Source organism: Dipodomys merriami, unplaced genomic scaffold, assembly GCF_024711535.1.
Source record: "Dipodomys merriami isolate MVZ:Mamm:240054 unplaced genomic scaffold, mDipMer1.0.p SCAF_2, whole genome shotgun sequence".
NCBI classification, from domain to species: domain Eukaryota; kingdom Metazoa; phylum Chordata; class Mammalia; order Rodentia; family Heteromyidae; genus Dipodomys; species Dipodomys merriami.
In genome coordinates, this window is record NW_027203381.1 from 11,172,745 (window position 1) to 11,187,354 (window position 14,610).

At 45.6% G+C, this 14,610-nt stretch overlaps 1 protein-coding gene across 1 annotated transcript; it reads right to left on the reverse strand.

Moving 5' to 3' along the window:
• Positions 1–489: 489 nt before the first annotated feature.
• Positions 490–14,265, reverse strand: Grp (gastrin releasing peptide). Its single transcript, XM_070028629.1, has 3 exons — positions 14,062–14,265; positions 7,771–7,994; positions 490–831 (listed from the first exon to the last, which is right to left on the reverse strand). Exons 1-3 carry the CDS (start codon positions 14,198–14,200, stop codon positions 778–780), a joined length of 417 nt encoding a protein of 138 aa, XP_069884730.1. The 5' UTR covers positions 14,201–14,265; the 3' UTR covers positions 490–777.
• Positions 14,266–14,610: the final 345 nt, after the last annotated feature.

A 14,610-nucleotide genomic window follows, 5' to 3' on the forward strand; every position in this document is an offset into this window, starting at 1 on the left:
TCAAGACTGGCAAAGACATTTTGAAAGGAATAAACAACAAAACCCCCAGAAACCTCTAAGGGTTCTATCAGCTGAATGGGAGAGGTGATACTGGAAATCTGATGCCAATCCTCATCTCCTGTGTTACCTTGGGTACACACTGGCCTCTTCCATCTAGTCAATGAGCAGGAAATTCTCATTTTCAGGTCAGTGTTAGCTCATCACAGCATTAGCAGTGTACCTGATCATTGTAAGGGTTGAATATAAGCACATGACTAAGTGACCACGACAGCTTCCATCTACCTCCGCCATAGCCCATCAAAGGGCATTAAAAGGAGAGCTTGAGGTCCAGGAAAGGCCATTAGTCACTAGAAGGCCTCAGCAAGTGGCCGCCAGAGAGGAGCTCTGCCAAATCGGGGTGACTTAATGAATGAGCGCACACCTACATTTTCAAGCTCTTTGTTCATCCAGGTAGACTTAAATTAAGACAACAATCTGTCTTTTGGACAATGTGATTAAGCTTTTATTGTGAATGATAACACATCAAAGGCTTGAATCTAACCAACAAATAGCCTAAGATGTCAAAAGCATTCCTTAGAAGACTCTTTGGGATGGTGGTTCACTGCAAACGAAGTTCAAACCAGAAACTGCCACTTGGAAATGATGAGTTTAGTCAAGGGCAAAGTATACAAGAACAGTTAAGTGTTTCGCACAAAGGACATTGTGTGGATGACCCGGTAGAACTGGTGCTCGCAGAATGCAGTTTCTTAACCATTTGCTGTCCCTTTCATTGTTCACTCAGCTGGAGGGTCTTTCCTTCTCCTTAAGAACCTGGAGCAGAGTGTCTGCCAACTTAAAAATATGTATATTAGAAAGAGTTAAGCAAACATATGAGCAATGCTGAAGCATCAATCTACTATCAACAAACAATCAGCCTCATTGGGGAGCTTATTAGAAAGACAAATGTTTGTATTCACCCAGGTCTCCTCTGGAGAGCAAGGTAATTCTTCCAGGTAATTCTTAGTATGTGTGTGTGATAACCACAATACCCAAAGGAGAAATACACACACACACACACACACACACACACACACACACACACACACACACACACACACACACACACACACACACACACACACACACACACACACACACCCCTCATTTGAGATACTGCAGTTTTTGGATCTTTCTGTTGTATCTGTTAAACTTGTCTGATGATCTGAGTATATGTGAACCAAACTATTATCCCCAGAATTTATCATTAGCACTGCAGTGGACGTGCTGGGTATACAAGGGGAATGTAGAATTTAATTCTTTCTGGGATTATTTAGGTGATCTCTCATTTACCAGTTAAAGCTGGTTCCTGAATTACCCATTACAAACCTAGCTTAGAAATGGCAGTAGTGTGGGCAACTCAGGAAGAAGAGTTAAGTCTCTGCCAAAATTCAAAGATGGTTTGTGATTTGCTTGTTGTGACTTCTCTGGGTTTTACTAAGACTGAAAGAAGAGTAGGGAGGGAAAGTGGGAGAAAAATGAGGGAGAGGGTAACAATGTTCAACAGAAATGTACTCATTACTTTATGTATATAACTGTAACCCCTCTGAACATCACCTTTACAATAAAATTAAACTAAAATTTTAAAAAGTACTTCTTTGTTCCCATATACCCGTCTTTCTATAGCCAGATGAGAAAGGAGACTTTATTATTCTTCCCCTAGCCCAGAGTTTATTACTCTTCCCAAGATTCTCTGGCAATTTAAATTCCCTAACTTCCAGACTGGCCATTTTGGTTCTAATAAGGGAGCCGCTTCTATTCCGGGCATGTGGTTACCTGTGCTGCTGCTGAACTCTTGTGAGCAGGTGCTAATGAGCCCAAGGCCTGGGTTTATTTCCACCCTTGCCCATTAGCTTTGCTCTCCTCTGGCTCTACCAAAGAAACCATGAGACAAAAAGAAAGAAATCGTCCACTGACTCAAAATATGGAGGGGTTTGGCTCAAGGGGCAGAAAGCTACTCAAAAGGAAAATGAGAGAGCTGTGTAAATGTGAGAAGGCAAAGATCCTAGAGACAGAAGCGACTGGAGGGTGGGGGAAGCCACATTTAAGATGGGATGAGCTCATCTTCCTCCACAGGGACCCAGGAAGGGCAAGCCGGGTAATCGTTACTCATGACTCTGCTTTGCTTCTCTGTTTATGGAAGTTATGTGAGAGTGTTTCATAAAGTACTGAAAAACAAAACCTTCCCATGCCCCCGACTGACTTGATGTGGCAATGAGAGGGGGCCCTGAAGTAAGGATAGGGGAAGAGGGTGCGGCTCAAGGGTTTGAGCACTTCCCTGGAAAGCCTGAGGCTCTGAGTTCAAAACCTCAGTATTACCAGAAGAAGAAAGAGGATCAGGAGGAGCAAGAAGGAGAGGAGGAGGAAGAGAGAGGGAAGGAAGATAATGAGGAGGAGAAGAAGGAGGAAAAAGAAGAGGAGGAGGAGGAGGAAGAGGAGGAGGAGGAGGAGGAGGAGGAGGAGGAGGAGGAGGAGGAGGAGGAGGAGGAGGAGGAGAGGAAGAAGAAGAAAAGAAGAAGAAGAAGAAGAAGGAGAAGGAGAAGGAGAAGGAGAAGGAGAAGGAGAAGGAGAAGGAGAAGGAGGAGAAGGAGAAGAAGAAGAAGAAGAAGAAGAAGAAGAAGAAGAAGAAGAAGAAGAAGAAGAAGAAGAAGAAGAAGAAGTCATTAATAGTGAGAACAAGAGCCAGGCACAGTGGTACAAATCTATAATCCCAGCTACTCATGGCATAGAAAAGTAATTCTAGCTACTCAGGATGCTGAGATCTGAGGATCTCAGTTCAAAGCCAGCCCAGGCAGGAAAATCCATGAGACTCTTATCTCCAATAAACCACTAGAAAACCAGAAGTGGCACTGTGGCTCAAGCAGTAGAGCGCTCACCCGGAGCTGAAGAAAAAACGGTCTAAGATGGACACTAAGCAATTGAAACTCTCTCACATAACTACTTAAAGATAATAATAATAATAATAGCAATAGTAATAGTAATAGTAATAAAAGAGAAACACACGCACTGCCCTTCCATAAGCCTCTGGAGTTCATCCCCCCGCTCCCCCCCCCCCCGCCATTTCTTTCTGTCTCTAAAATAAAAGGAAAACAATCTAAGGCTGTAAGGAACAGACTGGGCCCAAATTACAAAGAGACACCAGAGGTCAACTGAAATCTTCCTCAAATGACAGAAGATGGCCCATCGGATTGGGGATTAAACCCTACAGCCAGCCTCAATGCTGTCTTGTGTAATAGGGAAAATCCATTCCAGGATAGAATGAATAGAGTTCTGTAAAGGACATAGGTAAAGGAAATATTAAGGTTAAGGTTAAACATGATTAACCATTTTTCTGTACTAGGCCTAGTTCCAGAGCTTGGTTGCTATGATCAAGGAGTCTAGAGTCAGGGTATTTTGCCACATGTCTTTGTGAATTAAGTAAATATCACTGCCATCAAAACATAAGAAATTCTCAGAGTTTCTAACTACAGCTCCGGGAGAGTTGGCAAGGAGACATGATGTGTTAGTACTTCAATGGGAGGGGAGGACATGTGTGGATAGTTTTTAATTTTAAGCAAAGTCCTTCAGTCTCTGAGAGCTTCTGCAGCAGCTAATTCTGGCAATGCTTAGCTAAGTGGTTATACTTCTCTCCAACACTGGGAGATATATGGATTTCTAATAGACCTATTCTCATGACACTCCTTCTTTTTGAATAAGGTAATTATAAGATGTTTCCTAATGTTCATAATGGCATACTTTCATTGAGGAGGAATCTCTGAAGCCATAGGAGTAATACACTGTTCTGGTCTCTGTAAAGACCAGAATTTGTCTTCCACGTTATTGGGAAATACATCCAAGAGAATAAATAGTACCAGTGTGTACAACAGCTAATTATTCAACTTGAGGGGGAATGAAATGGGATAAACTTTCTCAGCTTAGCTGGGCGCTGGTGGCTCACGCCTGTAATCCTAGCTACTCAGGAGGCTGAGATCTGAGGATCGCGGTTCAAAGCCAGCCCGGGCAGGAGAGACCTTGAGACTCCTATCTCCAATAAACCACCAGAAAACCGGAAGTGGCGCTGTAGCTCAAGTAGTAGAGCGCTCGCCTTGAGCTGAAGAGCTGAGGGACAGCGTCCAGGCCCAGAGTTCAAGTCCCAAGACCGACAAAAAAAAAAACAACAACAACAACTTTTTCAGCTTGTAAAAAGAAAAAGAGCACAAGCCAGGCATGGTGGCTCAAGCCTGTAATCCCAGCTACTTGGGAGGCAGAGATCAGGGATTGTGGTTTGAGGCCAGCCCAGGCAAAGCTCATAAGACTCTATCTTAACCAATGGCTAGGCATAGTGGTTGGTGCCTGTTAACCTAGCTACAGGAGAAGCACAATGGCTGGGCACAGTGATGCTCACCTGTCATCTCTAAGTAGCTACCAAAGTGACCTGAACATAAATGGAGACCTTATTTGAAAATAACCAAGGCAAAAAGGGGCTAGAGGCATGGCTCAAATGGCAGAGTGCCTGGCTTGCAAATGTGAGTTCCTGAATTCAATCCCCAGTATTGCTAAGAAGGAAGGGAGGGAGGGAGGAAGGAAGGAAGGAAGGAAAGAAGGAAGGAAAGAAAGAAAGAAAGAAAGAAAGAAAGAAAGAAAGAAAGAAAGAAAGGAAGGAAGGAAGGAAGGAAGGAAGGAAGGAAGGAAGGAAGGAAGGAAGGAAGGAAGGAAGGAAAGAAAGGAAGGAAGGAAGAAAGAAAGAAAGAAAGGAAGAAAGAAAAGAAAGAAAGAAAGAGGAAAAAATTGCATATAAAGAGCAGAAAGCCAGGCCTGATAAAAGGAGAAATATTGTCTCTTTTTAAGCTGTTCCTCTCAGTGTCTGCCCACTCAGTCTATCCTATAGCATTGTCACTGAGAGACTTTTCTGAAACTGTTTGCTAATAATTATCCGTGAAATTTAGAATATTCTCCTGTACATGAAAAAATTTTGATCTTTGAGAAAGGACTTCAATATTCCAAAAGTTTCCAAATAAATGCAGAATGGCAGGAGAGCAACTCAAAACTCCAGCTGCTTGGTTTTTAAAATGAGGGATTAGCTGAGTGGGGTGGCTCGTGCCTATAATCTTTACCTCAGGAGGCAAAGATTAGGAGGATTTCTGTTTCAAGCTAGCCTGAGTGAAAGTTCACAGAACTTCATCTCAACCAATAAAAATCTGGGCACTGTGGTGAACACCTGCCAACCGAGCTATGAGAGAAGTATAAGTAGGAGGATCGTGGTTCAGACATGATCCAGACAAAAAAAATAATAATTATTCAAGAAATAATGAGAGCAAAAAACTTGGAGTGTGGCTCAAGTAGTAGAGTAGCAAGTGTCAGATCCTTAACTCAAACCCCAGTACTTAAAAAAGTCACAAAAGATTAATAACATTCATTGTGCATGCATTGGATGGTGAGGTTTTATTGAGCTTTGTGGACAAATCCATTTTCAATGTATCTGGGACATTTTTAAAAATCCTTCAAATGAATGAGCAGGACATTGTCATAGGGCTTCCAGAGAATTACTTGACCAACAAAAAGTCCAGCCAGGTAGGGGCTGAGAGGTCAACCCAAATTTACAGAGCTGTCAGAGTGAGCATGAGCGATCACACATGGCCATGAAGAAGGTGGTGTATCGCTTAAAGCTTGTGACGTGGATGTGACCAGAGACTTCCTCAGGGCTGTGGATGAAGTTGATTCTCATTTCTCTATCAATTGGCTTCATTTAGGTTTTTCTTCCTGAATCAGAGCCACTAAAGACTTAGCTTACAGGTGCTCAGCGCAACAAATGAGGTTTGAGTTTGCACTGAGCAGCTGAAAAATCTCCACTGGATGGAGAATAGCGAAGGGTGAAGTCTCACCCCAGAGAAGCTGACTGAGGCTTGGGGCAAAGCCTCTGCCTGGGGGCCATCCATCACAGAGCTAAGCACCGTGAGTGAGGGGAGCAGCAGTGTGCTCTCCAAGCAACGCGAGCACACAGCAACGTTATGTATCCTCAGAAAGAGAGGCTGCCACTGCATCCTGTGTGTCTGAGACCCAGAAGGGCCATTCCCTGGGGGAGGTGCTGCAAGGCATGTTGTATCAGAGGCCACTCGAGGGCCACCAGTGAAAGCCACATGGCCTCGCCTTCATTTTCTCACCCCTGACACGGAGGGGCTGGGGCTGTAGCTCAGTGTCATAACACGCACGGAGCGTGGGTGAGCCCCTGGATTCCATCCCCAGTCCTCAAAAGGAAAGAAAAAGTTTAAAAAAAAAAAAAGGAAAGAATAACAGACTCCTTCTCCTAACACTGTTTTGAGCATAAGGGTCTCTTCCCTCCAAAAAAAAAAAGGTACATAAATTGCTTAGCCCAGCACTTGGATTCTAGTAAACACTCAGTAAAACTAGCCATGATTACTATTGAAGTTACTATGTTTTAAGGAAGGAAAGATGTATTTTAGATCACAGTTTCAGAGATTTTAGTGCCTTGTGGTGGGTGGCAGAGAAGATCTGCTCATCTCATGGTGGCCAGGAAGCAGAGACAGAGAATGCCTTGGATCTGCAATTATTAATTCATATTGTCCACTTTGCAGAAAGTTCTTTTTTCTTTTTTGTTTCCTTTTTGTTGTTAGTGGGGTTTGAACTTAGGGCCCTGTGCTTACTCTACCCCTTGAGCCACACCACTTAGCCCTTCTTGCCTTATTTTTCCAATGGAGTCTCATATTCTTGCCCCTCTTAGATGGAGATTCTGTTTATGCCTCCAACATAGCTAGGATTACAGGCATGAACCACTGTGCGAGATTGTTCATTGAGATGGGGAGCTCAGTAACTTTTTGCCATGGCTGACCTTGAACCTCAAGTTTCCTGATCTCCACCTCTCAAGTAACTGAGAATATAGGCATGATCCAAACCTAGGCTCTTCAAAACTTCTTAAAAGTGGAAAACACCTCATTTTTTTCATTTGCCTTATTTCCTTCTTATAAAATTTATTCTGTCCTTCTTTTATTCAGTGTTTATACTTACACATGGCCAGTTTGGGACTATTCTTTCCCTGCCATCAATAAATCACATTCAGGACAAATAAGATGAGTTCAGATATGCTCCCCACGTTTTGAAACACTACAATGAAACCTGAACTAGGTGATCTTAGAACAAACTGAAAGAAATACTACTTTGTATCTAAACAAACAAATAAATAAACAAAGGCTCTCTTGGTAAAAAGAGGAGGGGCTCTTCCTTCTACCCAGGCTTATCTAAGATAAACATTATCTGTAGACCCAGAGAGGTTTATGTAAATAGAGTCCATATCATCATTATCTACATACTCTGGTGGAAAGAGGTGTGTGGTGATATACATTAGTAATCTGAACCCTTAGGAGGCGGAGACTAGAGGACATGGAGTTCAAGGCTACCCTGGGCTATATGGGGAGACCCTGTCTCAAACCAAGCAATACCACCCTGCCTGGCAGGATCATAGATGCTTTAAACAAATACAACTACTGATCATTGCTAAATCAGAATTTGTCACCAGCACACTTTTGGTATACTAAGTGTAATCTAGTATGTTATTAAAAAAAAAAAAAAAAAAAAGACAGCATGGCAATTGTCTACAAGTTAGCCAACCATATATTGGTGTTGGCCTAACAGAGTGGCTATAGTCACATCATAGGCAAGTTTAGGCTCCCTGATCAATTTCCCCTCCTTCCACTTCCCCATTTGGGAACTGTGCTTGTTTTAGCTTTGCCTCGAACCTACATCTTTAAAATGGCTGCCGTCATCTGTATCCCATGTAGGCTGATGATTGCCCAGAGCCTGGAGCCGAGGTGGCTGATGGCTTCTGTTCCTCTTTGCTTCCAGAAGGCCCAGCAAATTCCTCGTGGCTTCTTTCCATTGAATATATTCCTGCAGTTGCTGCTTCAGGCCATCTCCCTCCAAAGCATCTGGGGACTCCCCTGTGCTCTTTTTCCCCATCAAGTGCCCTATAAAAACAAGAGCAAACCCGAATGCACACATTTAATGCAGGAGGCTGAATAAATGAGACACGTGTGGCTTCTTCCTCTATGCAGAATAAAGAGCTTTTTAGCCATGTGCTGGTGTCTCACGCCTGTAATCCTAGCTACTCAGGAGGCTGAGATTTGAGGATTTGAGGTTCAAAGTCAGCCATAGCAGAAAAGTCTGTGAGATTCTTATACCAATTAACCATCAATCAGCTGGAACTGGAGCTATATCTCAAGGGCTAGAGTGCCATCCTTGAGCCAAAAAGCTAAGAGGCAGTGCTCAGACCTGGGTTCAGTACTGTTGCAAAATAAATAAATAAATAAAATAGCAGTTTCACCAGGTGCCGGCGACTCAAACCTGTAATCCTAGCTACTCAGGAGGCTGAGAGCTGAGAGCTGCAGTTTGAAGTCAGCCCAGGCAGCTCACGAGACTCTTATCTCCAACTAAGCACCAGAAAACTGGAAGTGGAACTATGGCTCAAAGTGGTAAATGCCACTTTTCAGCAGAATAGCTCAAGGGTAGTGCCAGGCTTGAGTTCAAGCCCACGACTGACAAAAAAAATAGCAGTCGTTAAGAGTGATTTATACATGCCACATGGATTTTGCTTTTTGTGCAATGAGCTGGAAAGAATTCAGAACTGTGACCCTGGATCCCTGGGTTTGACTTCCGAGCTTTACTAACTAGCCAAGTGACCTCCGCCAATTTATATAGCATCTTCAGATTTTGATTCTCCCAATTATAAATGAAGATGGTAGACCAAATGACCCCTAAAGAAACCTTCCAAATCTAAAATTCTATCCTCAATTGTGCAGGTACCAAACTCTATTTCCCACTGGAAGGTGGAATTCAAGCTTCTTTCTCAGCCAATTTTGAATTGCCACTGAAAATAAAAATCGAGTTATTTCTTTGTGAAAGTAAAAAAAAAGTCAATCTGTCTTATTTGTCATACAATTGTACCCAAGGAATTTTTCATTTAAACTCTTTCAGAATCTTAGCTGAGATCAAATCTAGGAAACTATACCTACAAGTTATGGTTTATTAAGAGAGGAATGAAAAAAAATGTTGAAAACTTGTCAGCCAGATAAATGTAGACTTTCTCTCTTGGATGTCTGAAATGGTCAGAGAAAGTCTCTCTGAGAATCTGCTGCATAAATAAATAAAACCTGCAATTCATGAGGCCAAAGGATATATGTATGCAAGTGAGAATAATAGGGTTAGAAATGCTATACAACCAGATCTTTGGTCTTTTAACTTGTTTGTTTTGTTTTTGTTTGTTTCCAATACTGAACTCAGGGCCTATTGCTTCCTTGGCAAGCACTCTACCACTTGATCCATGTACCCCACCCACTAGGCTTTTTTGCATCTAGTTTATTTTTCATATCGAATCTTAGGACCAAGATACTCCTACTTGTGCATCTAGAGTGTCTGGGATCATAGACATGCATCAACATGCCTACTCGTTTGCAGGGAAATCCTCAAATTCTCAAATCCTCAAAGATCTTCCTGTCTGTGCTTCCGAAATAGCTGGGATTGCAGACTGTGACCCATCATTCCTGGCCCTGAAGTCTACACTCTTAACACCCTGGTCTATTGCATAGACTTAGGTTTCCTCACTTTTTAAAGTTTGTCTTTCCCATCTCTCTAAAACTGGGCCTTATATAAGCTCTCTGGGATTTCTAATATTGATAAAACTTTGATGCTTTTTATTTAAAGCATACAGGTATAGAAGGTCTTCGCAATGATATCTATGTGGCTTAGCATTAGATAGATCGAAGGCAAACAAGATGAGAAAGAGCTCCTGTCACTTAATGTTGAGAGACCCTCTTCCCAGGAGCTCTGCCCTCCAGCAGAGGTGCCCACCTTGGCAACTTACTGCTGTCATGGTCTCTGTGATAGACAGTTTAAATATGCATGATTTCATTTGATCCACCCCATAATAAGTTTGTGCAAATGAAATTTGCCAGCCGTCACACAGGCATAAAATTCAAGTTCTAGGATTTAAATCAGCTCAGAGTCCAGAGACTTATTATATTAAATTACTTTGAAGTGTCTTTTAGCTCCCTAAAAATATAAGGCACTGAGCATCATTCTGGGGGCCGCAAATAGGATAAGGTCTGCACAAAAAGACTTCCTAATGTGATCAAAAGCAATAGGGACCCTACATTAATCATGACTCAATACGTGACTCAGAGAGATGAGTTCTGTGACCATTAGAAAGGTTTCAAGTGTGAGCATTTGCCAAGTCATTTATGATAGGTCTTCTAAAATCCTATCAAGGAAGCTGTCCCAGGATCCAGGTCTGAAAGCTAGAATGCTTGGATCATCACTTACCTGTTGAGTTAACCTAGTATCTAGCCTTCTATGACCCTCGCAGCAGCTCAAACAGTGACGATGCTGCACAAATCCCCAGGAAGCCCTGATGTGCTGGCTTTAGTTACACGGAGGAAATTAAATCATGCTGATTGAAAGGCAGTACTGGAACTCTGATGCTCCCAAGTAATGACTGCAGTCACTTCTGCCTCCCTAATGGCCTGTCATCTAGTTAGGATGCGAGAAATGAGAGTGGATTTAAGGCCAATGAAGCAGAGGGGCAAATGAACTTTTTACTTTTTGTTTGGGAGGTTGGGTTCTTTTCTTTCTTTCTTTCTTTCTTTTTTTTTTTTTTTTTTTTACAGACAACAACTTCATTTTGTCTTGCCCAGAGAAATCTGTGGATTTTCCTATAATGGGAGAATACGGATATGCTCCAACATAGAATGGACTTCATGTAGAGTCCTGGTAACATTAGACTTGTTTCAATGCTTGTTTGTGGGGTACATAATATTCAGCTCCCTACTCCAAATCCATAAGCTGATTACTAAGGAAAGCATAACATCTGCAGTACCCCCAAAGAGGCACACATTCCCCGCGTCCTATTTCACTATCAACTATCAACCAAAGCATTGTCTCCATGGCAACATGAGAACTTGCCCACTTCTACTCTTTCCCCATCATCTGTCACATGTCCATACCCCAAGAATGGAGATCTCAGAAAAGACCAAAGACTGGCACTTAAAAAAAAAAAAAAAAACAACCCTGGCTCAAAGTTGGAAAACATCAGTCCTGGTGAGTCATTTTAAAGAGATCAGGAAGGACAGCTTTGAATCACCTATGAATTTTCTTTGAAGTCAAAGATTGAAAACAAACCCAAACTAAAGTGTTGGGCGCTTCTGACAGCCAGTTTTGCTGGAGCTGTACTTTAAATTTCACATTTCCAGAGGTGGCCCTACAGAGTGAAGCCATTCTGTGATTCCCAGCTCAACCTACTGGGATCTGCTTCCTACCATGGCTAGAGCCACACCCACCAGCATTTCCTGAAAGCACAGCCAACAGTCACCCATCTTGGCACTGACATGTATTTTCATTGCACAAACAACACATCTCCAGGAACATCAAGCCACCTAGAAAATTTAGCATGTTTTCAAGCTGTTAACTCCTTTTCCATGACAGCACTGGGCTTCTCTGAGCTGGAAGAGGCAACACCCTTAGTGAGCATGCGAACAACTTCTCTGTGGATTGAAATGTGCAGCTTCCATTTTATATTAATTATAATGACGCCACATGGGGTGGTGCATTACTGTAGTCCCGGCATTCAGGAGGCTGAGGTAGGAAGGTCTCAAGTTGGAGGTCAATGTGGGCTGTGTAGTGAGAATCTATCTGAAAATGTTAAGAGCCAGGGCTGTAGGTCAATTGGTGGAGTGCTTGCCTAGCACACACGACCCTGCATACAATCCTGACTAGCATCACCACCACCACACTAACAGCAGCAGCAACAAAAATGCACTTCTTTGGTGACTGAACAAACTACATATTTTTTTTGAGGTCGTTGAAAGCAAAATTTAAAATCTAGTATCATTCCTTTTTATTAATGTGTGTATGCTGATCGAGTATGCTACCAAAGCAAACTATTTTTTTCCCCTCCAGCACAATGCACTTTTAGGCTAAAATGTGGTTGTCTGCCTCACCTCCCTCTTTCTCTTGCTCTTCTCCAACTCTGTTCTATTAGCAGAGGGAAAAGGTAAAGGAGTGCTTTTGAGATTCGTTTGTAAAAGGGCACGTGGGAAGTTGGGTTCCAAAGGCTCACATCTGTAATCTTAGCTACTGAGGAGCCTGAGATGTGAAGAACCTGATTTGAAGCCAGCTTGAGTAAACAAACCAGAGAGACTCCAATTCAAGTCCAATTAGTCACCCCCTCAAAAAAAAAGCCAGAAGTAGAGGTGTGGTTCAGGCCACAGAATGCAAGCCTTGAGCAAATAAAGCTAAGGCCCCTGTCTCAACACAAAACCATCAATTGCCGTGTGGAGTTGCCATGGCTCAGTGTACTTTTGTGTTAGGAACAGCCACTTACTACTGACAAAGACAAAGACACTCAAATTACCTGTGGGGAGATATGCGTCCCATCCTCTATTCGGAACCAGCCTGGCTTCCACTAAATGTAATAGGATGCCAGTGTTCTCAGCCAAGTCCATTGACCTCTCTTTCTCCCAGGGATTACCTCCCAGCAGCAAAATAGACACAAGAAAAATCCCAGAGTCTTATTCCTCCTTTCCTGCCCACCAGCTGGTGCTTTGGATGAGACAATAGCCATTGATATAGGCTCTCAGGAGCCCTTTGAAGAATCATCCGTCTTAAGTTTGCCTCCTTTAACACCTCAGGTATTCTTCATGCTGGTACCACAGGATCTCCCAGCTGTGTGTATGCCTACCTCTGGCTGCTCTCCTCTCCACACTGGAAGATGCGGGTCCTAGGGGCCCTGAGATCACAAATCCCCCAGGACTGCCCCACGGACAAAGCACACACAGCCTTGAAAACAGTTCCAGCCTCACAACGCCCCCCCCCCATCCCATACTCCCATCATCGTGGCTAAGAAGGGGATGGGGCCGATATTTGAATTACTTTTCCAACACACGGCCCCCTCAACCAAGTAGGCAGGCACACACACACACACACACACACACACACACACACACACACACACACACACACACACACACACAAACACCTACCTTTAAAATCTCTTTAAGAATGGACTAGCTTCCCGGGAAATGCTAGGGCGTTTACAGTTACTTGGAGTTTGCCCACCCCCCCCACCCCCGCCCCGGAAAGATCTGGGGATATTGGAGTCTGATTGCTGGAGACCGTGCTGGGGAGGCCCGGAGGCCACGGGCGCCTAGTCGTGGGGGAGCTCTGGCAGATCTCTGATCTACCCACGTGTCCTGACATCCTTCCAGCCAGTCAGTCTTGGGGGTTGGAGGAGGGGGTCCCAGAGAGCTTCCAAGCGCACTCCTGAAAAGCAGGATTTGTTGGTTAAGGCAATGGCACAGGATCGGCGAGGGGAGGGAGACGGTGGCTGGATCGGAAGAGACAGAGAAAGATGGGGAACAGAAGCTGGCCTGAAGCTCACGCACCCGGAGGGAGGAGTGGGCATAAGAGGAGGAGGAACAGCGCTGCAAAGGCAACTGCGGAACTGCGAACGCTCGGGGAGCTGGGGACGGGGGGGGGGGGGGGAGCTGGGGACCGGGCGGGCGTCGGGCCGGGGCTGGAATCGCGGGGTGCAAGGCTGCGCCCCGTGTCCGCACCTGTGGCACGGCTCCCAGATCCCAGACGCACCGGGCCGCTTGGCTCCCTAAAGTTCTTCCAGGGGAGACCCGTGACTCCTCCCCACGTCTAGACGGAGCGTCGGAGGACAAAACGGGGGGGGGGGGGGAGGTGAAGGTATTTGGAGGGTAACAGGTGGGCTGCGCCCAGGTCGGGTCTCTCGGAGCGCTGGGCACAGACTCGGGTGCCCTGGGGGCGATCGAGGTCCAGTCCAGGGCTGCTGAGGGTGGGGAAGGGTGGAGTGGAGTTTGGGGAGTTCTGAGAAGTGTTTCTGTAGAAGCCCCCACCCACCCACTCCTCAAAATATAAACGGGGCGATGGAAGCGCCGAGAGCTGGGGAGCGCGGCCCCCCGCGGCTGGCCCATCCCGCCCAGGGCGCGCGCCCGCGCGCACCCCACTCCGGACACTCACCCACGGCCCAGTGGTTGCCGCGCGGATACATCTTGGCCAGCACCGTCCCTCCGCCCCCCGGCACCGGGGCGCCCGGCCCCCGGGGCGCCTGGCACAGGACCAGCGCCAGCAGGACCAGCGCGAGCTCGGGGCGGCGCATGATCTCGGCGGGGCTGGCGGAGGACGGAACCGCGGACCTCGGAGCAGCTCCGCCGCCGCCACCGCCGCCCGCGCACTGCTGCAGCCTTCCCTCCCCCCGGGCCCTGACTTTATAGGGGAGCCCAGGCGGGGTGTCGGGGGGGCGGGGTAGGGGGGCGTCTGGAACGGCAGACCCGAGCGCTCTGACGTCTCCCTATAGCGAGCCGGGGCTCCCGACGGGCGCCTGGAAATCATCCATCCCCCTGCAAGGGATGAAAGGCTGAGTGTCTATGCCCCCCCTCCTCCCTCCCCGCCCGCCCTCCCCCTACTTTCTCCTCTTGTCCCCTCCATCCTCGACGACGCCATGGCCCCAACACTCTTTAGGGAACTCCTCCGTTCCCTGCCCTCCAGCGCTGCGCCATCATCGCCATC

Excerpts from the sequence above, each read along its gene's own strand:
- Grp (XM_070028629.1), bottom strand. The coding sequence starts at position 14,200 with ATGCGCCGCCCCGAGCTCGCGCTGGTCCTGCTGGCGCTGGTCCTGTGC. Across the intron at positions 7,995-14,061 it reads CGGCAACCACTGGGCCGTGG|GGCACTTGATGGGGAAAAAG; the intron begins GTGAGTGTCCGG and ends TTGTTTTTATAG. Across the intron at positions 832-7,770 it reads ACGGCAGCCATTTTAAAGAT|TTGGCAGACACTCTGCTCCA; the intron begins GTAGGTTCGAGG and ends CATATTTTTAAG.